At 40.3% G+C, this 21,815-nt stretch overlaps 1 protein-coding gene across 9 annotated transcripts in view; it reads right to left on the reverse strand.

The window, feature by feature from the left end:
* Positions 1–21,815, reverse strand: part of PTPRT (protein tyrosine phosphatase receptor type T) — a 473,479-nt gene that overhangs the window by 163,914 nt on the left and 287,750 nt on the right. For all 9 annotated transcript variants that reach the window (XR_012631402.1, XR_012631400.1, XR_012631401.1 and 6 more), the window contains exons 8-9: positions 5,452–5,748; positions 4,014–4,123 (exon numbers count right to left, since the gene is read on the reverse strand). Coding sequence is in view for 6 of the 9 variants with exons in the window: in XM_074888115.1 (XP_074744216.1) it covers positions 4,014–4,123; positions 5,452–5,748 (407 nt within the window). In the remaining 3 variants the exon portion in view is untranslated. The remainder of the gene's footprint in view (positions 1–4,013; positions 4,124–5,451; positions 5,749–21,815) is intronic.

Consider the following 21,815-nt stretch of genomic DNA (forward strand, 5'->3'; position numbering starts at 1 on the left):
ATAAGTTTTGTTTATTTACATTTTCAAGATGCAAGTTTGCACAGAATATCTGGGTCCACGCATGTATCTGAAGCACTTCAATATGGATTATGGAGCAAACACTTAAGACAACCTCATGTCATCTAAAAGCAGGAGAATTTAAGTGCCAAAGCTGGTCCATGACCTTAAATTAGATTACTTGTTCCTGCAGTCCAATGACAGCATAGGTCTTTCTGCTGTTTGATGGTGGTTTGACTTTACACACACTTAGGATACAAATTTTTTTTAAAAAAAAGTATCTTTGTTGCATGTCTTTGTACACAAAGGCTTTGAAGCTGAATTCCCACATGGTATAAGCACACTAAGCAGCATTTGATTATTAGGGATTTTAAAGCATAGCAGCTTTTCAGGACTGATAAAAAAAATAAACAAGTTGTGGTGCTTTCAGTCTGCCAGAAGACTGAAAGGGGGACAGGACTTATTACAACATTATTATATTCTGCCAGTCACAGCTCGCTACAAGAGACAGCTGTAATAACGCCTCTTTCATGAATGCCACGTGCAAAAACGTGTCTGTAGAGCATTCAACCCAACCCAATGCACCACCAAAATCCATTCTCACTGTTTAGCTGTGTGTCAGAACACAGATTGATCTACTTATCTCAGGTAAGCACCTACACACCTTGAAGCTACCTGGAGACTTGACTACAGCTAGAGCTCTTAAGCTTTATCTCTGTTGCAGGGCTTACTTGCAACAGCAGCCTGTGCATCTCCCTAATGGCTTTCTTGACTGGACAGATCAACTGACACCTACTAACTCAAGAGTATGCTCGTGTTATTAACTGCTTTGCTGTGCTCCCCCAACACCCCCAGAATGAACGGTACCATCACTCGCTTTCTACAAGGCTCATAACCTAATCTTTTCAGCATACTGATTAACTGACTTGCAATTCCCAGAGCTTTGCAAGTTCTCTTGAACAAGAGGTTTCTGCTCCCTAGAAACAGACTGCAATTACATACCAATTTGGGGATCTAGAAGGTTCCTTTGTTTAAAAATCCAGCTGTGGCCGTACCCAGTGAAACAATCAATTCTCCAACCGAACGCAGGGGGTTTTGAAACCAGCTTTAAATGCAAGGCTATTGCTGCCTTTATTAAAAGACTACAATAGCATTTTGAAGGATAAATATCAATCAGAGGAGACTAACATAAGTCAAAAAGGTTCATTAAGGTCCTTCCATTTTGGTCAGGCTCTTTAGAAGCATTCAGTCATGATGAAATTAGTGATTCTGGCTGCCAAATGACTTGCTGAAGGTTGTGCAGCTGAATTTCAGCCCAGTTGGCATATAAGCAGTGTGCATGCAAACTGCAATGGCAATTTGTGCGATATGGAAGTCTGCCTGGCAGGGAACTGCAAGAATGATTAGGGATCTGAGAAGAAAATCTGTCCCAAGGAAAAGCAAGTGGTATGTAAGTAGAATAGACAGTGTGATTATTTGGAAGCATTTTAGAATACAATGAATCAGATCTTGATGGTGATGGCAAGGAGGTAACTATTATTTAGGAGGAGAAGTAGGTTTTTAAATTTGTTTTTATTAGAAGGTCTTGTGCCCAAGAGAGTTTGAGAGACCATCACTTGTATGATACCTACGTGTGAATCTTAGCCAGCTACTTCCAGGTGTAATGCAGAACTCAACACCACTAACTCAAATTCATAAAGTGGTATTTCTTGATTCTGTATGTCGCAGGGAATTTTTCATTAATAAATGTTAGTAGGCTCTTGGGTTTGTTTCTCCCTTGTGGTGGTTTAGCCCCTGCCGGGGTCTGAGACCACGCGGCCGCTGCCCCTCCCCCACAAAGGGAGTGAAATACAAAGCCCCAAGACTGAAATAAGGAAAGGTTTAATACAACAGTGCAACAACAACACAACCAACAACAACAATAAGAATAACAGTAATAGTGATAGCAATGAACAGAGTAAAATAGTTACCAAATAACAGCAGTGAGAAGCACGATGTACAAAACCACGAGTGCACCGCGCTCCGCGCCAGGAAAATGTGACCTGCCAGGATGTGACGTCCGCATGGTATCTGAATAACCCGGCTAGAGCTCCCCCCCGACTGCTGGGGAAACTTAACCCTATCCTGGTTAAACCAGGACATCCCTAAAGACAGCGACACAATTGCAGAATTTCTAGATAGCTGCAAGTTTTCTAACACATCACTGAGCCTCCCAGCTCCTCCTGGTGACAGAGCAGTGCTGGGCTGCAGGAACTCTGCTCCCTGCAGAGACCTCTTTAAAGTAGCACTGCACAAGTTCATAGTTTGACCTTTTTTCTTCTGTTGTCTTTAAAGCTTTCTGATTCTACCTGGATCGGTGCTGTAGGCCATGGGAAAGAACTGAAAACCTCTCGGAGACTAACCACTAGCTTTTCTTTATCTCTTTAACAAGTAGGTCAGCTGAACTCTGTTAAAGCAGTGTAAGGCCATGATGATACTGAAAAATGGCTGAATCCTGTCTAAAACAACACTTTGGAGGTCATTACTGCTGAGGAATTACTCTGGTCCTAGACACATGGCATGAAATCTTAAAATAACACCAGCAGAGACAGAGATGCAGGTTTAAGCATCTATAGTAGGCTAGGGATTAAACAAGCAATGCAGAAGATGCAACTACCTGGACAATACTGGAAGTTTCTCTGTATTTTTAGGAAGATTAAACTTCAGTTGTAGGTAGCAGGATGAGATGCGTCTGTGCAAAGACCTGTACCTTTATTTAGTGAGCAATTTCAAAACTAGGATCTCCTGTTACTTGGAAGAGATGCTCATACCTGCTTGTGATACAGACCTAACAGCCTGACAACTACCCTGAGAATGCTCTGGCCATCTCTCCAGGTTATGTGTAACTGCTCATCTGTATTTTTATCTCCAGCTGATGAACTTGTCACACAGTGACAGCCAGTGTTAGCAAGGAGATCTAGGAGTGACATGTTAGAAGACATGCTGTTCCAAACTGAGGAGCTGGATGGGAGGAGGAAAGGAGAACCACCTCACTGGTGATGGCAGAGTTGCTTCTTGCACCCATGTCTTTTCCAAAGTAAGTTTCTACGTTCACCCAGCAAAAAAGAGGAAGCAAAAAAGTGGTTCTTGCCTCTCTGTATCAGAAAATGCTGCACAAGCCCACGGTGTTGATTTTTACATCACCATAAAACCAAAACTTTTTTTCATTTTTTCTAATCTTACTGTGGTAAATGCTGAACCTATAAACTGAAACATGCTCAGCCAGCACTGGTGCGCCAGTGCACTTTAATAAAAGTGCCTTTATCTTCTCTTGTAGGACTGTCTTTCATTTCACATGATCCTCTAAAGCAGTCCTCCATTTATATTCCTTTTCTGCACCTTTGGGTGTACATGACATTATGGATACAGTCTCACCAGAAGCACATGACAACGGTAACGCTTCCTTACCTTAACAAGAAACATCTCTGATACACTCTAAAATTACTTTTAAATTTTTTTTTTCATCCAGCGTAGGACGGTCAGTGATCATCCTATAACCTCCTGTATATTTATTTTGGCAGCAGGAGAAGTGATTGGGCTAGATAGATGTATCATTGAAAGATTCAATAAGAACACTAAAGATAAGACTTAATGGCTATATTCTGCTGAGATTGCCAGGAAGTTTTACGACTATTGGAACGGCACAGAGGAGTTAGTTTAGGTATTTAGGTATAAAACCTAACAGAAGTTTACCTCAAGAAAAAAAAGAAAAAAACCAGATCTTGGAGATACTGCAGAAGAAAAAAGGGCTGGAATTGAACACCTGAGACATGGGGGAATATTGGTAAAGAAATCTTTTCTTTTTTGGACTAGAAAACTTTTCCAGTGATAGCACAGACTATCTTGAAGATTCTTATGTATTTTAATCAAGCTTCTTTTAGCACCTGCTGAAATCTCTCAGAGCTCAGGATTGGCTTAAATACGTATGAAAAGGGCCCTGTGGCATGTATTCCTTGACAACAATCTGTTCTCCTCACCTCATAGAGTGTAATGATGCCATTTGTCTCATTTGGAGGCTTCCACTGAACATAGATCTTCTCTTCAAAAGGTCCTCCCTGGATGGATTCCAAGGGAACTGGTCCAGGAACTACAGGAAAAAAAACCAACAAAAAACTGTGTTAGAAGCTACCACCAGCTCCAGCTGCACACACATCAGAAGACACCAAGAGGCCACCAGATGGGAAGTTCAGAGCTGAAAATTAAAAAAAATAAAAAAAATTAAAAAATAAAAAAAAAACCTCAAGGCACTGCCATTACCAAGGCACTCTCAATATGAAAGGCCTATTCTCAAACTTTGGTTCAAATAAGAGTACCCTAATCTAACCACTAAGTGATAAATAAATCAGAATCCATGAAAATATGAAACTAATTTCAGTACATCCTTATTCGAGTGCAGCACAGCAGCAGCAGGAAATTTAATTTGTCCTTCTCCGCCCACACAACAGCAAAGCTCTATCCACCTAAAGAGCCAGATTGCACCTCGGCATAAAGATGCTACTGGGCTGCACACCTTTATCAATTGAAAGATTTATTTCCTTAGCAAAGTAACAATGTAAGATTTATATTTCATTATGGCTACAAGGCCAGCTAAAAAATCCACCGACTCAAGCAAAATTTTAATACTGTGGAAGATAACTAACTAAATGCACTCCCAAGCCTGTCTGATAAAAACCCTGTTCATTTTTCTGAAAGATCTGCCATCCTCTTATGTCCCCCCCGTATGATATACTGGACTGCAAGAACCACCTTCAGCTGAGAGAAACTTAGGACAGCAACTCCTTACAGCTCTGGCAGAGGAAGAACATTTCTTTTTTAACACACTGGACAGGATGGAGGCTTGTAGTCTGTGAGAGTCCTTGGTCTGAAATAGCTCAGATGGGATAGTAACACTTCAAAGCTTTCCTTCCAGAAAACACTTCTTTTGTATCAAGAACAGAAGAGTTAGCACCTAATTAATTTAGCTTCCGAGACGTATATAAAATGCTATATCCAGAAGATCAGTATTAAGAAAAGTTACACTCTGGAAAGGAAGACGTTATACTTCGTTTTGGAACAGTGATGTGAAGGCACAAGAAAAATCAACAAATGCCAGGATTACATTTGCCCGTATGACAAAGAAGCCAATCTGGGGGTCCTGGGTAGTTCAGAACACAACTTCTATAGAATTAAACCTACCACTGTTTGGCAACTGCTCAGACTGGCGTTTGTCACTTCAGGGATCCTTGCCCCTTCAAGAACATGGCTGTGAAATGGAAATTGTTTACACCTACAAATTTTACTTGCATAACAAACACCCACTGTCCAGAGAAGACATTTATAAGTCTATGGGAGAAAAGGTTATGTTGTTATTCACAACTTGAAAATACTAGTCTTCTCCCAAAAAACAAGCATGCAAACAAACCCAACATAACTTACCATCTTCCTCAGTCTGTACAACCAACTCCTCACTTTCCATTTTGCCTTCTGGGTTAGAGAGGGCTAACCTCAGTCTGATGGTCATGAAGGGCCGAAGACCTCGCAAGGTGTAGTGGGAAGAAGTTTGGATGAGTTCCTCTGCCTCAAATTTTTGCTGGTTAAACACATACTGGTACTGGACTGTGAGATTGTAGCTGTGGCAGCGGGTCACTGCATAACCAAAGGGCTCCCACTGCAACGTCAGCTGCCGGGAGCGAATATCAACAACTTCTACGTTTTGTGGTCCATGGACGGGATCTGTGAAGCAAGCACAGAAAAAAAATAAAAATTTTACATTAAAAGAATTCAGTCATCTATTAATATGCTTCCTTCCAGAGTATCAAAGTATTTCACAGTTCTGAACGTTCTTGTCTTTACAATGTATAAGTGACGGAGAGATGAATGTCAGCTCCACAAATGCACTCTGGTTCCTGAGTTCTCCCTGAAAATCCCGTCACAGTGCCCTGAACAGTGGTCGTGCTCCTGATTCCTGTGAAACCTCACTGAATCCAACAATGGCAGCAGTGTGAAAGTCACCTTCATTCATACCAATTAAAAAAAAAAAAAAAGGTAGCTGATGATCTGCTTGAAAGTGCCTAAATGCCTGGGTGAGTTCAGCCCTAAGTGATGCAAATACATAGGAAATGGCTGCCAGAGAAGGAATGAATTTAAGTCTCTCTCCCAGATTTCAAATTAGCTACTTAGTTCCTACACCGTCCTGCTGACCCTAAACACATTCTGCTCAGAGACTAAAGCACACCAGGGTTAAGAGCCTGACTGTTAGACTTTCAACATCTCAGTGCCACTGCCCCCTCAATTTTTTAAACTCGTGAACATTTTGGCAATGGGGCATACGAGCAGATATAAGTTTTTGGAGTCATATCACTCTTGTGCCAATAAAACTTTTATTTCAGATCATATCAGTGCCTTGGCCCCACCGAAGTTTTATTGCTCTTTATTATTCTTTCTACAGTATCTGACTGAGGTACAGTTTGAATATTCATGTGTAGGAACCATTCTCACCTGCTGTTCCTTAATTTATTTTTAACAGCGTAGCTCAAATGCTCTGACTACAGACTTCGCCCTTTACATAAAACATAAATGCATGCACTGCTAGACATGCGGATATAAAGAATGAAGGATGAGTGAGTAAAATCAGTGTTTGAGATATGTCAGATGGTAATAATACTACACATGTCATAGTTTGTTTATCTGACATTTCGTCAACTTGTGTAGCTTGTTTCCTTTTTTGCTCAATATATATCTAAGCAAGGTAATTAGAAAATACATAATTTCCTATAAAGTTATTTGATTAATAGCACAATTCAGTGTTTCGCCCACTTCTCATGTTCTCTCACGATTCAACCTATGAAAGGAACAGAACATTTTCATGGGAACAAAAAAAGTCACAAGGACTCCCAAATACTTGTTACGTTTCTTTGGAAGATAATTAAAGCAGAGAAAAAGCCTTCTAGTAATTTTTGAAAGTAAAGCATGCACCAGCCATACTGCCTTCAGTCTGCTAATGCATAAGCGGAAAATACACTATAACAACCAGCATATTCTGTCTTCTAAAAAAACCCTAGTGTCTGGCAATGGGAAAATAGCTACTTCTGAAATGAACACTGTTCTGAATCTTTATATAGATACACACACATGCAGCCACTTTTGAAATAGGATGGGTATTAAACGACCAGGAGTCTAAAACTAGCAACTGGTTTAGGATTTCATGTAAGTCATGTCAAGGCCTTAGCATCCAGAATACACCTCTTAAATGAGATTCTTTAGTACTGTATGTGTCAAAAAATTATAATTTAGAAATGAAAAGGTTTATAGGCATAAATATACACATACGTACTTAGCATTAGGTGATAATCATTCCTTTACTATAAACTCATGAGAAGAACATTTCTGTAGATGAATTGTATAGAGAAATAAGGTGAATAAAAGAATGTTTCCATGAAAACTTGCAGCCTCTGAAACTGTAATGGTAAGCGCAAGTCTCATTCCAAGGTGCACTGAAAGGAAAGAAAACCAAAGCAGATGCTTGTCCTTCTGAACTCGCCACTACACCAAATAAATCAACTCTGGATCCCAACGCAGAATGTGGCTGAGACACAGCAAAAACATTTCATGCCAGGACAATGATGCAGCTGAAGGTGGCCATTAACCTCCATGTTAATGCTATACTGGGTTTTTAAATCACAGTTATTTTCTTTAAGTCAGCCATGTTATGGAATGAATGGGTAATCAGAGGGTGTGCGACATTTGTTGATGTCAGATGTGCTGACTTTATCAGAGGGTAAAGAGCAACTCTGATTCGGCATCATCTCACCACGTCCTACGTCCAAAACCTGGACTATGGAAGATTACCTGTAGTTTTAACTTGCTTTCTCATCTTGTTCACATTTCCCTTTCCTTTCTTACCCCAAACTGTAAATCTTGGAAGCTGCCTTGTATCAACCATTTTCTAATTCTACTTAAAATTGTATTATAAATGCTCTCAGATATCCTGAGGCCCTTCTTTGGTTTTGCAACACAATCTTTTCAATAGAGTAACCAGCCTATAAACTGCAGATGACTTTGAGTTACAAAGTGAGAAGCTAAAAATACAGATTACAAGCATAGTCCAGACCTCACTACATAAACACAGAACATGCCACGTTTTCCCAAGAACTGTATGTGCTCAGGCTAATAATCCTAAAAAGTGAGATTGTTCAGTGCAGTGAAAAAATTAGATCATGATTCTGTATAGGTCATAGTGACAGCAGGAAGGGGATGCAGGTGTCAGAAACACCCCTAGTCTGAGGAGTCTCCGACGACAGGCGTAGAGACTTGACAGCAAATGGCCTTCTAGATTCTTGAGCAAAGGAGAAATAAGTAAAACCTATTTAAACTTTAGGTTCAGAGAGGAAGAAAACAAACTGGCATTAAATCAACAAATAGAAGCTGGACCTGGAAAGCTTTATATTCTCTCTGGCTGCCTTCTCTCAGTTTCAATCTCCTTTTTCTGAAAACTGAGACTACGTAATTTGGAAAATATTCTCCTGCTGCCACACTGATTTCCTCTGCAGCATAAGTCATTGAAACTCAGTTTCAAAGATGAGATTTTGTACTGTTGTTTTTAAAGGACAGTGGTGCCTACTACCTTCTCCGTTTAATTCCTTCCACATTTTAGCTTTGTAAGTACACAATCTCAAAAAGTCTACAGAGCCTATCCCCGGGAATCTACTGTCAAACATCACTGTTTTTTCATAATGTCATAAAGATTTATTTTCCCCCAAAAGAAGCAAGAAAACTAAAAAGGTTTATAATCGATCAACAATCCTCTAGTTGTAGTGAATACTTGAAACTGGACAAACTTCTCCATTTCTGTATTCTTGGAATTATAGCTTCCAAAAAACACAAGAAAAAACCTGAAAATTGTTAACCTTTCACTGGGTTAGTGTAAGAAAAGCTGCTAATATGTATCTCAACTTCAGCTTTACAAAAATACCTACCAAAGCAAGACAGGAACAGACTGGCCCAATTTGAATACTTAAGAGATCATATATAAAAAGACATTAGTGTAACCTGCATAAAAGGAAATAAAAATTTCTAAGTGTCCTGAAACCTCAGAAAAAAAAAAAGGAAATTCTTATGAGGCAGGAGCAATGAACCATCTGCCACCGATCTATTAAAACTAGACTTGAACCCATGCAAAGAAAATTGCAGTCTCTGGGATTTCACTGTGCAAATGCTGTATTTTTATTTCAGCCTGGTTGAACTATTAATTACATTTTGAAAGTTCACAACAAAATCGTGAACTGAACCGTATTTTTTAATATTGCATCTCCCACTGATGCTTTGATACTTATCATTACTCTGGTAGGCTGATGCAAACACTGCAGGCCAGGAACCTTTCTGAAGCATTTGTGATGTACAAGTGGCCCAAACGAAACAAACTCTCCCAGGGATCCTTCAGCTGTGCTCTCAAGTCCTTAGTCCAGGTAAGCAGACATTTTTGACCCAACAGTGACCTGCAACATTCAGAGACTGCATTTTCTGCTATCGCAATTTTCAGAAAAGTTGACTTTTATAGCTGGTTTTGCTCTTTCCTTATTAAGTGTTACAGATTTCATTTTGTTCTCTGTAGTCTTCTTGCTCAAGGTGAGGTGTAGAAAAGCAAAGGTTGATTTAGATTATTAATAACAATTGTCTCTGCTTTATACCCCTCCATCAAGAGAAGAACAGAGAGGAAAGGAAGCAATGGTGAAACACTGGGCTTTGAACAAGAATCTCAAGTTGAGCAGTGAAGTTAAATAGAGACAATCAGCTGTTGCCCCCAGGTTAACCACCTGCTGCAGGAGCCTAATTGCAAGAAATTGCTGCTGTCAGTGAAGACATGACATTGAGCAGAAGATGTCCGTACTCGTCTGAGGCCCCATGCCCATGTCCCCTGACCCTATGGAGAGCAGGAGGCAGAGTTTATTAGCAGTGCAGGTGTCCACTGACTAAATTCTGTTTCTCAGCAGTAGGTTACAGAGACTGAGAACGCACAAAGGCAAGAAAAATGAGTGTGACAGGTGTAGCAGCTTTTTGTGAGTCCTGAACGGGTGCTTTCTGATACAGAAAGAGAAGCAAAATAGGTGTGAGTCCAATTCCTGCCTCCCCCTCAACGCACCCGCAGCTCAGCCAGTCACTCCAACCAGAGCAGGTCAGCCAACATCTGGACACCCCAGTAAGGTCCCCATCCCTTCCTTCTAGGCAGACTGGGAGGAGACTGGTGCATCAGTAGTTGATAAGAAGACCGAAACGTGTTCTTCCAACTACCAGCATGGTATGACCTCTCTCTGTAGCCCAGAAAATATTTAAACTCACTTCAATTACAAAATACAAATTTGGTAGTATCGCAGAATGGTTGAGAACTTCATAGAATATTTCACTCTCACAATAAATTGAGACAGTGGCCACTGTTGCTGCAACAGCAACAAAACTCGTAATGACAGTGAATCATCAGAATGTTTCCTTTGTGTTTTTGAAAGATGTTGTTCTTGTTCTACAGGTGGAAAACCAAACAGTAATGTAATTTTTCTGACAATGATTTTACTCCAGATATTAAATTAGAGCTGAAGCCTTCTCTATCTTGCCTTTATTCCCTCTTCCTCTTAAATTTCAATAGCATGAAACAAGTCTAGGGAAACATACCTACCATCAAAAAGCACAGCAAGATAAACAGAGCAGAAGCATTCAAGTGGTTTGCCTTAAATGCACAATTCAAGTGTGTGTGATGGTTCAGGATAAAACAACCAACTCTACAGTGCATGCTGTTCATCTCTTCAAAGAGATCCTGACAGATGAATTGTTTCATGAACACCTTCCATATTTATGTCCTATACGTGGACATTTCAGAATGACGGACAACTCTGTCCGTCCCTGAAGTACATCATGTCTTTCTGTGACAGAGTTCCTTTGCCGAGCGTCACAGCTCACACAGCTGCTGCCCATCACATTTCAATGCCTTCTGAGCCTGAATGTGGTATAAATGCCTTTTCAGATGTGACAGATAAAAACACTGATTAAATAGAGTTCACTAGTCTTTCAACACTGTAAAAGTGTTTTGGCTTTGCCCTTTTCTGGAGAAAGAACATCTCCTTAAAATTTGGATATAATTTTTTTTTTTTTTTTAACCAGTTTGGATATCATCACTGGTCCAAAGAGAACAGACAACACTGAAAGCAGGCAGTTATATAGAAAGGCATGTTCTGAGAAAAGACTTGCAACAGAGAGAAGAGAAAAAAGGAGTGAGACTAATACAATAAAATCACCACTGAACAAACCACCTGTTTGTTGAGATACCTACAATCAACTAAACCCCAAGTTATACCCAAAGAAATAGGTGTCATTACAGCTGATGAACTAAAAAAGGCTATTTCATGGCATTCTCTGAGCAATGAAGAAGGAGGAGCCCTGCCACACAGACGAATGTATTCTAAAAGAAAGATGAACTAAGTGAGATAATGGAGTATGTGCTTAGGTAAGCCAGGGACTGAGCTCTCTCAACAGTTAAGATGATCATTTTACTTCAGTTCACAGCACAGCATCTTCATTTTTTGACTGATCTGGTTCCATTTCAGTTACAAATTTTACCTTGTATTCTATACTGAAAGAAACCCAAGATTTTTTTTTTTTTGAAAAGAAGGAAAATATTTGATACATTACAAATCCCATTAACATCCTCTGATTTCGTAGTTCAACCTTGTTAACCAAAAAAAAAAAAAAAAAAAAAATTAAAAAATCAACCAAATGCCTTTAAAACTGAGCCCAGATCTATCTGATGTTTAAAAAGCCTGGCAGACCTTTCAATTTGTTACAAAACGTGCCTGTCAGGCTCACAGACTAAAAGCCCGCACGCTGGCAGGTGCCCAAGGTCACCCAAAAAGCAAAGGGTGCCGGGGAGCCGGGCCACAAGGCGCTGGCACAGCCAGCTCCCAGCGCCTGCCACAGCACTGCCGCCCTGGGCTGGCTCCACGTACACCCAGAGCTCAGCTGCCAAGTCTTCACTTGTAAACAACTTCAAGATAATTAAGCACTAGTTTTTAAAAAAGGTTTATTAGCATCTGTTTAAATGGATTTTTTTTTCATTATATTGTGAAATGGTAAAAGGAAAGCTTTCTTTCTCTTATACCTAAAAGTATTGTTCCCTAACAAACTTAAAAATAATAATTTAAAACAACAATAAAGGGTAATTACTGGTTTTATTAAAAACATCTATCATGGATACACATAGCAGTGGCATTCCATGACTGGGAACAAAATGCACATTATTGAGCATTTTGATGATTAAATGCAAAAGCATAATTAAATATGCTAATGAAAGTGAGATTACAGAGCAGGTAAACCACTTGGTTTTGTCAAACAAAAGTAAAATGTGTGTTTTTCATAAATTTATTCTATTACGTATAAATAAAATATTTATCTTAACTATTTGTTTTACTATCGCATATGTACATTTATTTTTATTACCTCTTCCTCCGTGTACTTCTGCTGTTATCACAGAATGGTTTGGGTTGGAAAGGACCTTAAAGCTCATCCAGTTCCAACCCCCTGCCATGGGCAGGGACACCTTCCACCAGCCCAGGTTGCCCAAAGCCCCGTCCAACCTGGCCTTGAACCCTTCCAGGGAGGGGGCAGCCCCAGCATCTCTGGGCAACCTGTGCCAGTGTCTCATCACGTTAAAGAATTTTTTCCTCACATCTAATATAAATGTAATTGAACAAGTGTAAGACATTAGAATAACATACAAGCTAGTTCCTGACAAAACATAAATTATCTCCATAAAAATAAATAAGGTAATTGAAATAGTAGGTAAAAGAGAGGCTTCCTCTACACAGTCATGGGCATATTGAATTATTCTAAGTAGCAGAGAAAAGCACTGCTCTGGCAGATAGGCTTTCTCTCATTTGTAACTGTGGCTTCCTTTCATGTCTGTGCAATCTGCCCGAGAAACTCTCTATGTATGTTCTTTTGAAATACTGTCTTTCAAAAACAAAATTAAAAAAAAAAAATTTCCAGTTCTACTTGTAGATCTAGCAGAAGGAGCTATCAGTTGACGAAACACTGGCTTTGTGGGCACTAACTGCCCTTGAGGCTTGTCCACTGTATTCAAGATGCAGGAGCAGCAGCAACTCCCTTCTGCATCAGCTATCGGTAGCACATGAGGAATCTCCGTATGATGGGGACTAGCTGATTCCCTGTACTTGATGACATCTAAGGGGATTTTCTCTACCATATTGTCAGAAGAGGAAAAAAAAAAATTCAATTGCTAAGAATGCTAAGATTGGATAATTACTTAGAGCCAAGTAGAATATGTCACAACCATAATAAAAAGGTTAGACAAATGGGGAGTCCTTGGGAGCAGGTGGTTGGAAACTGAGCTAGTGGAAAAGAGGACAGAGACTTACTGTAACTCTGTGTCAACCAGTTTCTTTTCCCAGTTATTCCCTTAACTAGACCAAGAGACTTTCAAATTCCTGCAGCTGAGTACTGGTGGCAATGTATTCCAGAAACACATTTTTAGAAAGGGTCTAGATAGAATTAACAGCTGCTCATAAATTGTAATTTCATGCTCATGCCTGCCTTCCACTAGGGTGTTGAAGTCAGCAATGCAATGCCACTAATGGCATGGATGGTTAGCTCTTATGTGAATGTACATATTTGAACAAATGTTCATTTCCAAATGCTATAGACACTCTTTGGGATAGCGGAGGACAGACAAAAGTTTGCTCTGAACAAAATCAATGCACTGCATTTAGCTCAATAATTGCCCTTTTCCTAGCATATGGTTGCACTTTTAGCTCAAACAAAAATAAAGCAGAATAACTTTAGGCCAGACAAAAGTGCGAGGAGAGCAGAGTCTGAGGAGCAGGACCAGCACTTCTTAAAACCATTTATATCTGATCGGTGTGCCACTAAGAAAATACTCTTAAAGGATTTCAATACAGGCATTACATACAAGAAAATACTAAACCAGTTCTTCAGAAACACTGTCAAGCCTACAGACTGTAGCTTCTAACACAGCTAGGACTCCTAGTGTAATCTGAACATACAGACCATAGTGTTGGGATTACAGCAGCTTTGTTAATACCCCCAACACACATTTTTAAAAGTCTTATTGGAATTTAAGTCCTTCTTTTAGCCCAAGTATACCTTTTTTAACTCAGCAACTTTCTTTTTTTTTAAATGCAACTGGCTTAATTGCCTGCTCAGAAAATGACTCAATTCTGAACAATTCCAAATTGTTCCTAATACCTCTAATCTCCCTGCTGCCACATGACCCCACTGCATGACTACAGCTTTCTGTTACCAGACACGCTCAGGTTTTGTTCACTGTTCAGTGCTCCGCACTGCAGGAGGCATGAATCTGCAATAGCCAAGGTACTGCTCCTACGGGAGGGCCAGGGAGTTGGTAGAGTCTCCACTATGCTCACAGTAGAGCCAGGAAAATCCAGGAAAATCCCCCAGGGGAACTTCAGATTGCTTGCTTAATAAACTTTGAGATACTTCTGGTTTTGTTTAAAAAAACAAGCAAAAAAGCTCACGAACCCCCAAGAAGTAGGATGGTTCACCAAAAAAATACCAAATTATTGCTGTCCTCTTTTGCTCAATACTGTCTTCTAAGAGAAAGCTGTAATTCCTATTCGCTGTGCAGGCCTGGACACAGCCTTTGAACCACTTCTCAGCTCATCCGTATAGCAAAGCAAGCAATTAGCAGCCAGCTACAGGTTTAATTAATAGTCAGGGAAGGGACACCGTGGCAGGAACCTGTGCATGTGCCCGCATGGGCGCACACATCCTCCCTGCACACAGCCAGTTCTGCCTGAGGAACATCTACAGCTCCCTCAGAGGGTGAAACTGGAGTCTGCTGCGAGGAAACTTCCTGCAGCCTTCAGAAGGGAAAAAGACGAAGGATGTAATAAAGACACTGATATCCATGCAAAGCATGTTGGTGTTCAGTTTTTAAGCTTCCCTACGAAGTCCTGTACTACCGATACATTTATCTCAGAAGTAAAACTCGGAGCCCCGCTTTTAATGAGCACAGGAAGGTCAACCCCAATGGACCTAAAGGTACAGGCATAGCAACGGACTGGCTCTATGACAGAAAATGGTCATGTCCTCATTTACAGTCATGGAAATGAAGAGGCAGATTTACAGCTCTGCTTAATTTCTTCATCTCCGATAGGCAGCAGCAGGGAACTGGTCTTCCACTAGCTAGGAAATTAGATTTACCGTGACCAAAGAGCTGTGTGTTACTACAGCCAACAACTTCAGACACAAAGCCGAGCCAGCCCATGGAAGATCTTGGGCTGTCTGCTCACACATGCATCACAGCTGAAGTGAATGAAGCCGGACTGCAAAGAGCCACATCTGGTTCTGAGGGTGCGCTGCCCTCATCTCTGGGTTCTGAACCACAGACAGTGAAACAAGGTTTACAGCACTACTTAAAATTACAATACTAATGAGCAAGTTAGTCATGCCCCAAAAGTTAGGGAAAGTCTCATTTGTCCATATCAAGATCTTTAGAATGTTTTTTTCTGGGTGAATTAAAGTCTCTTGCACTGACCATTTCTTAGTGCACATAAAAAAAAAAAAAAAAAAAAGAAGTGGAAAAAAAGAGGCATGTTTTGTTTCCGGCAACTATGGCTTGATTCTTTGCTGCCATGGCTTTAACAACAAGGCTAGAAGGAAGTAGATGAGCAGTCATGTGTGAAAAAAAGCGCCTGTGTTTTTAACAGAATCAGGCAGCTGAGCTCATTTCCACCCCATTAGGATCAGTCTATGAGACAGTGCTGCCAAGGAAAGCGCAAGAGATTAGTTTCCCCCCCCACACTAGCTTAAGCAATGCTCTGGGCCCCAAATACAGATCACAACACTTTTCAGGGATATTGCAATGCTTGTGCAGGGAACTGATCCAGATCCTGCCTTTCAATTCCTCAGGAAAGCCATTTCCACACAAATGCACTACTATGCCTTGAAAGAGTTTATTTTGAAATGGAAAGAGGAGAAAGAAGGTAGATGCTTATTGGAAATCCATTTGCTGAAAGTGTGTTAAGGAAAGCTAAGAGTTTCTAAGAAAAGATCTGTTAATATATCACTGAAACATTCCAATAACTACTGCCACAGCTTGGCACCCCAAGGTCTGCAAGTTGTAACAGGATTTATGATGAGACACACTTTTTCTTCATTTAATATACCATTGAATTTATATAAAGAAAATACTGTGTTCCTAATTTCATTTTCCTCTAGTACTCCTACCTAGAACAACTGCTGAAAAAGTCAGTTTGATGGTTGGTTGTCCTCCAGCTATTAATGATTCCTTCTGTTCAGAGCAGAGGGCAAGAAAGAAGGGCAGAGGAAAAATAGTTACTGCTTTGCTATTAAAATAACAATATTCCTACTAGAGATGTGTTAGCATTTGCTCCCTAGATGGTTGTAATTTATCTCGAGAAGCAGATTAGAAACGTCAGGGATCTCCAACTGGCATCCATTCAGCTCTAGTCTCTCAAGATTTACAGATAGAACCACTTTCTTTTCCCTTGTAATCTTCAGAAAATCTCCTATGAAACTTAAAATCCAAGAGCATTACAGCTACCAAGTGAAGCAATCAAGGGTTGGGTCCAGTTAGAATTAAGCTTGCACATGCAATGTGAATTTTGTATTATTTGTGCCTATGCACTGTGCCCAAGGACTTCTAGAGATTTTTAAGTGTCTACAGTATCAGAGGACTCAAAAAGAGCCCATCTAACCCCTGCAGTATTCTGGTGTTTTACAGCAGCCCAAGCCTCCCTTTAAGGGTAAAAACACTTGTTCAGGCCCGACCATCACAGCACCCAAGCATCTCTGTGCCTCTTGCCCAGGGACTACTATATTGAAGTAGTATTTTTCCCCACAGGAGCACTGTCTCCCCCAAGCACACGGATCATCTTTAGTTCTATGTAAAACAGATGCAAGTGTCAATACAGCCTGTCAATTCAGTGAACTAATGATCTGACTAGCAGATCACAGTAGATTGCAGCCACTTATGTTTCAGCTGTGCCAGTGGGTAGCAAAGGAATCATAAGATTTAACTTTGATTATGGTTGAGAACATTTTCTACCGACTGCCTGTTCTACACAATCCTCTTCCTTGCTCCGTATCTTCCACTATGACTGTTTCTTCTGCCTACCTCAGCCCAGCCTCTTCTCTGCTCCAGCATTCTCAAAGTCCTTAACTACATCTGCTCCTAAGACTTCTTATTCCAGTCGGAACTGCAGCTCACCCCAATCCACTCTCCATCAGGGACAGTAGTTCCTCATCAGCCTGGGTTCCTGATCCTGTCAGCCACTGGGTCTCAGTCTCAGACCTTGCTCATATGTTCCTCCTTCATCCTTAAAAGACATCCCAGCTCCCTCTCCTGCTCTTCATGCCCAGCTGCCCTACACGATCATCTTTCCCACCTTCTTCTCCTAATTCCTCCCTAAACCCAGTTCCCCATTTCCCTTCTGCCAACACATCTCTCAGCTCTAAGTTCAAGTCCAACAGATTTCTCCTCCAGAGTGACTGAGCACAGCAGGGAAACCATTTTTGCTAGAGGATTAAGGATCCTTTCACTTCTAACATCGAATTTAACCTTGGACAAGACAAGACCAACTTAGAGCAACTGAAGTCTTTTGAAAATCTAGCTATTATCATCTGTGAACTTTCTACTGCGTACACATGAACTACAATTTTTCCATTTAATCTAATTCAATCACACAGACAGATTGTGGTGGGTTTTCATGTTGACAGGAGAAAAAAAAAAAAACCCACACCAAGAAAACCAACCCCCCAAAAAACTCACCACTCTTCAGAGGGGAAAGTTAGCCACATACATCAGTTGCTTCCTCCAGAAGGCTTAAGCTTAACAACTGAATAAACTTGAATAAAACCTATGTTCCCCTTTATCACCTTCCTGGAAATGGTTGAAGATTTCCAAAACATTCATCATGTTGGGGGTTTGCTTACCTTTAAGATTTTCAGCCAAAATTATAAAGTTTGACAGGCCCTAAAGAGATGGTCCTTATACAGGACTATAGAAAGTTTCAGGTAACAGATCGTAGCATCTGCTCCACCTCCAACCCTTCCTGGTATCTTCACGGTCTGGGTTATGGAAAGGGGCTTAATGTACGTCTGAGGCAAGCTTCCTGCGTAGTCAAACCTAGTCAAAACTGTATACAAGAGAGTAATGTTCAACTTGTTCTCGTATACAGACTTTAAGAACCTGGAACATGGATTCCCTTTCTCTATGTGCCTATCGTAGTGCCTCACACAAAGGGGAGGGGGACTATCAAAGTATTTATTAAAGAATTAAACAATTAATGAAATTGTTAAAAAATACATTTCAAAAAATGTAATATTAAAAAAAAATAATATCCAAGATGACTGGATACCACTGCAGAGACAAGGAATACAAAAGACCAAAAATTCCCCCGCACAGCACAGCCAAGATACAAAAATGCTCAACAGAGCAAGCTTGCCTAACGACTGCCTACATTACTACTATGTCTAATGAAAGCACTAGCCCTTTGCTTTTATTATACTTCCCTAAAGAACACAAAAATGAAAGGACAAAAACTGACTCTCAGCACTCAATTGAGATTTAGGATGCCAATCAAAGGAGGTAAAAAGCTGTACTTGTTTTGTGATATTCAGAGAGCGTATCTGCCTCATTCATGGTCTGTGTTCCCCAATCTAGACATCACTATCTGTATTAAAGTGTACAAGACCACCTAATGGAAACCTAACAGCTTGGGGAAGTGTTGGGTACCAGAATACTCATCAAAATATATTCTCCTGTGAGAGCAGTTTATTGATTTGTATATTTGACTCTCTTTGGGATTATTGTTCAATTACTTTTATCCTCTGAGATGAAAGCAGCTGAATGTAACATCAAAAGCAGATAAAAAAGTCGCATGTTTCAATTTTTCTTTCAAATCTGCATAATATCCATTACGGATCCGATTTTCAAGAGAACCCTCTGAGAGCAACAGTGGAGAGTAACTCCATCACACATACAGCTCTCATCTACATTTTCGTTAATTATTCTGGCTGAAGCTAGCATATTTCCAACAAAGTACATTATTTGTCCTTGAGCAAGTGACAATCTGCAGAAGCTATCTGACTGCATCTCCTTTCATCAGGTGAGCTGCTTGCTAATTGTTGATATGATTAGTAATTTATCACCACTTATAAATACAAACACAGCATATAATTTCCACTGCTATCTTGTAGCATCGCTGAAGATGCTTAAAGCGTGGTGGTGGTCAAGAGACCATGAAAATGTCATTTTGCTGGTCTGCATTCATTCTTCACTAAAAGCTTTTCATGCTCTGCTTGCAAGAAAAAAAATTAGGTATTTTTAATCGCCAACCCTCTGTTTCAATGTGGGATGTGGACTCACATCACTTCTGTTTTGCTGCACACATCACAACCAATGCAGCGCCTGGAATCAGGATCTTGCTGTCTTGTTTGAGGGGCACACGTAACAAGGAGTTGACCTGTGCTCCCTTCCGTTTGCATGACGTGAGCTTTGCTGTGCAGTCATCAGACAGAACTGGCTTCAATTCCTCAAATATGAAAATCCACACACTCCAAACTTAAAACTCCAGTAGGATGATTTCATAATGAATAATGCACTAGGAGAATCATCCTTGTGTTTTATGTGGCAGGGACATTACAGCCATAGTTCAACTTGCAAACGGTGCCCTGGGTGATCACAACCCTCAATTTTAACACTCATCGAACAGATGACCTTACTGGCAGCCACATGCCCACTAACAGTGTCAATGTGAGCTTTGTTAAAGGTAGATGTGTGGTAATATGGTGAATTTAAATAAATGCTTGCACCTCCCAATTTGCATTTCTGAAGAATACCTGTTTCCTCAGCTCTAAGAGGATCTACCCATTTTATAATACAAGCAGTTCAGTAAGGCAATGAAGCTGCTAGCTGCACTCTCTTAGGGTGGCCTATACGCTCGTCCACACAGGTGTGAGCAAGACTGCTCTTTGAATTCAGAGCAGCACCAGGGTTAGCTATAGACTGGACCAAAAAGTCACTCTGAGACCAGGCAGAGATGGAACACTGGAGTTCCAGACCACTGCACTGGAGTTTTACTGTATTTGAGCTATTCGTCTGCTCTGGCACTATTTTTGTCTTTGCAACAGACTGTTGTAAAAATCAGGTCTTTGCAAAGTTCTTTCAGACAAGGACAGCCTGCAAAGCACATTGGTTTTCTTTTAGTGATGCAATTACAAGGGGAATATAGTCATGAATATTACTGAACTTTAAAATATTGTTTCTAGGGGCAATAGATTTTACCCGAAGAGATATTAGTGCTCCACCTCGACGTTAAAAAAAAAATCACTTTAAAACTTATAGCAACACATTTAAAGTCCATTAGTATGCATTTTCAAATGTCACGCTTTGAATGTGACAGTCAAATTCCTGAATCAATCAGCCAAACGGAATTATTTTACTCAGAAATTATGTGAAGAGAAAGTAGCAGAAAACAGTAAAATGTAGAATAACTTTATGCTGTACCTTAAGCAACTAAATAGGCTTTTTGGTGAAATAAGCAGCAAAACACTACGTGTATCTGCTTCACAGGACGATGAACTGCAGAACATTCTGGGATTTTTCTTCTGTAATAGAACAAGGTTTGGGATTTTAATTTGTGATCTGCCCTACAAATAGTGCCTGGGATATTTCCAGGCATGCACACACAGCACCAGGTGCCTGAACACTAGCTCGCTAGCTGGGTACGCATTGGATACAGGGGGCAAATACAGCATGTGCCAGCCGCAGGCTGTCTACAGGTATAGTCTGCATCTCTGTTTCTGACATTGTGCTCTTTCTCAGCCAAGTTTTCAAATATATGCATTAATCCATATGCAAAATAGGCAAAACCCTAGTTTCTTCAGTTAGAAATTCTGCTCTGGAGCATCCTTATCCACCACTCTGACTCACACAAATGGCATGGCAGATTCTGTCCTAAGCAGTAAAGAAAATTAGAGCCTACGAATCCCTTCCATCCTGGCTAACATCCCATTATCCCAACAAAGCATATTTAACATATTCACAAGATGACTGACACTCATCTGAATAGTTCGCAAGTCCTGATGTATGGCACTGATGGCTTTCAGATTCAAAAGTGAATTAACTCAGCAAGCTATCTCCAATAATTTACCATGAATCATGCTGCCCTTCATCTCCAGTATGGCATTTGTGTTAATGTCTTCTGTTTGTTTTACCCTCCAGCAATTCCAGCCAGGAAAGATTTTTTTCCTGTAGCCAGGGAGTTCTGGTGATACCTTCTATGTAAAAGACAGTATATAAGATTGATCAGGATCAAGAGTCATAAACTTCATTTCTTTCCCCAGTACTCTCACAATTTTAGCTGGTCTGATAGGCAATTAACCCAGATCAACCACTGCAGATGAAGCATCCTGTCTAAAAGCAAAGATGAATACATAATCTAGTGACCTGTTCCTGGAGAAGATGGCTGATGGACAGGGAAAGGGTCATATCCATTTTCCTGTTTCCATTGAAGAAATGAAGGGCCAGCAGTAACCAATAATGTACAAAAAATACACTCTTGTATTTCCAAATGCCAGGAGAAATAACCTGATTTAAGTGTAGCTAAAAATAAATAAATAATTAATTTAGTTTTTAAAGTGGACCTCAGTAATTGTACGAAAAAAAGATTTTACATAATAATGGGTAGCAATATGAGGCAATGAGATTTGATAGTGCCAAACACTGTTTGGAG

Source organism: Strix uralensis, chromosome 18 (assembly GCF_047716275.1).
Source record: "Strix uralensis isolate ZFMK-TIS-50842 chromosome 18, bStrUra1, whole genome shotgun sequence".
In the NCBI taxonomy this organism is placed as follows: Eukaryota; Metazoa; Chordata; class Aves; order Strigiformes; family Strigidae; genus Strix; species Strix uralensis.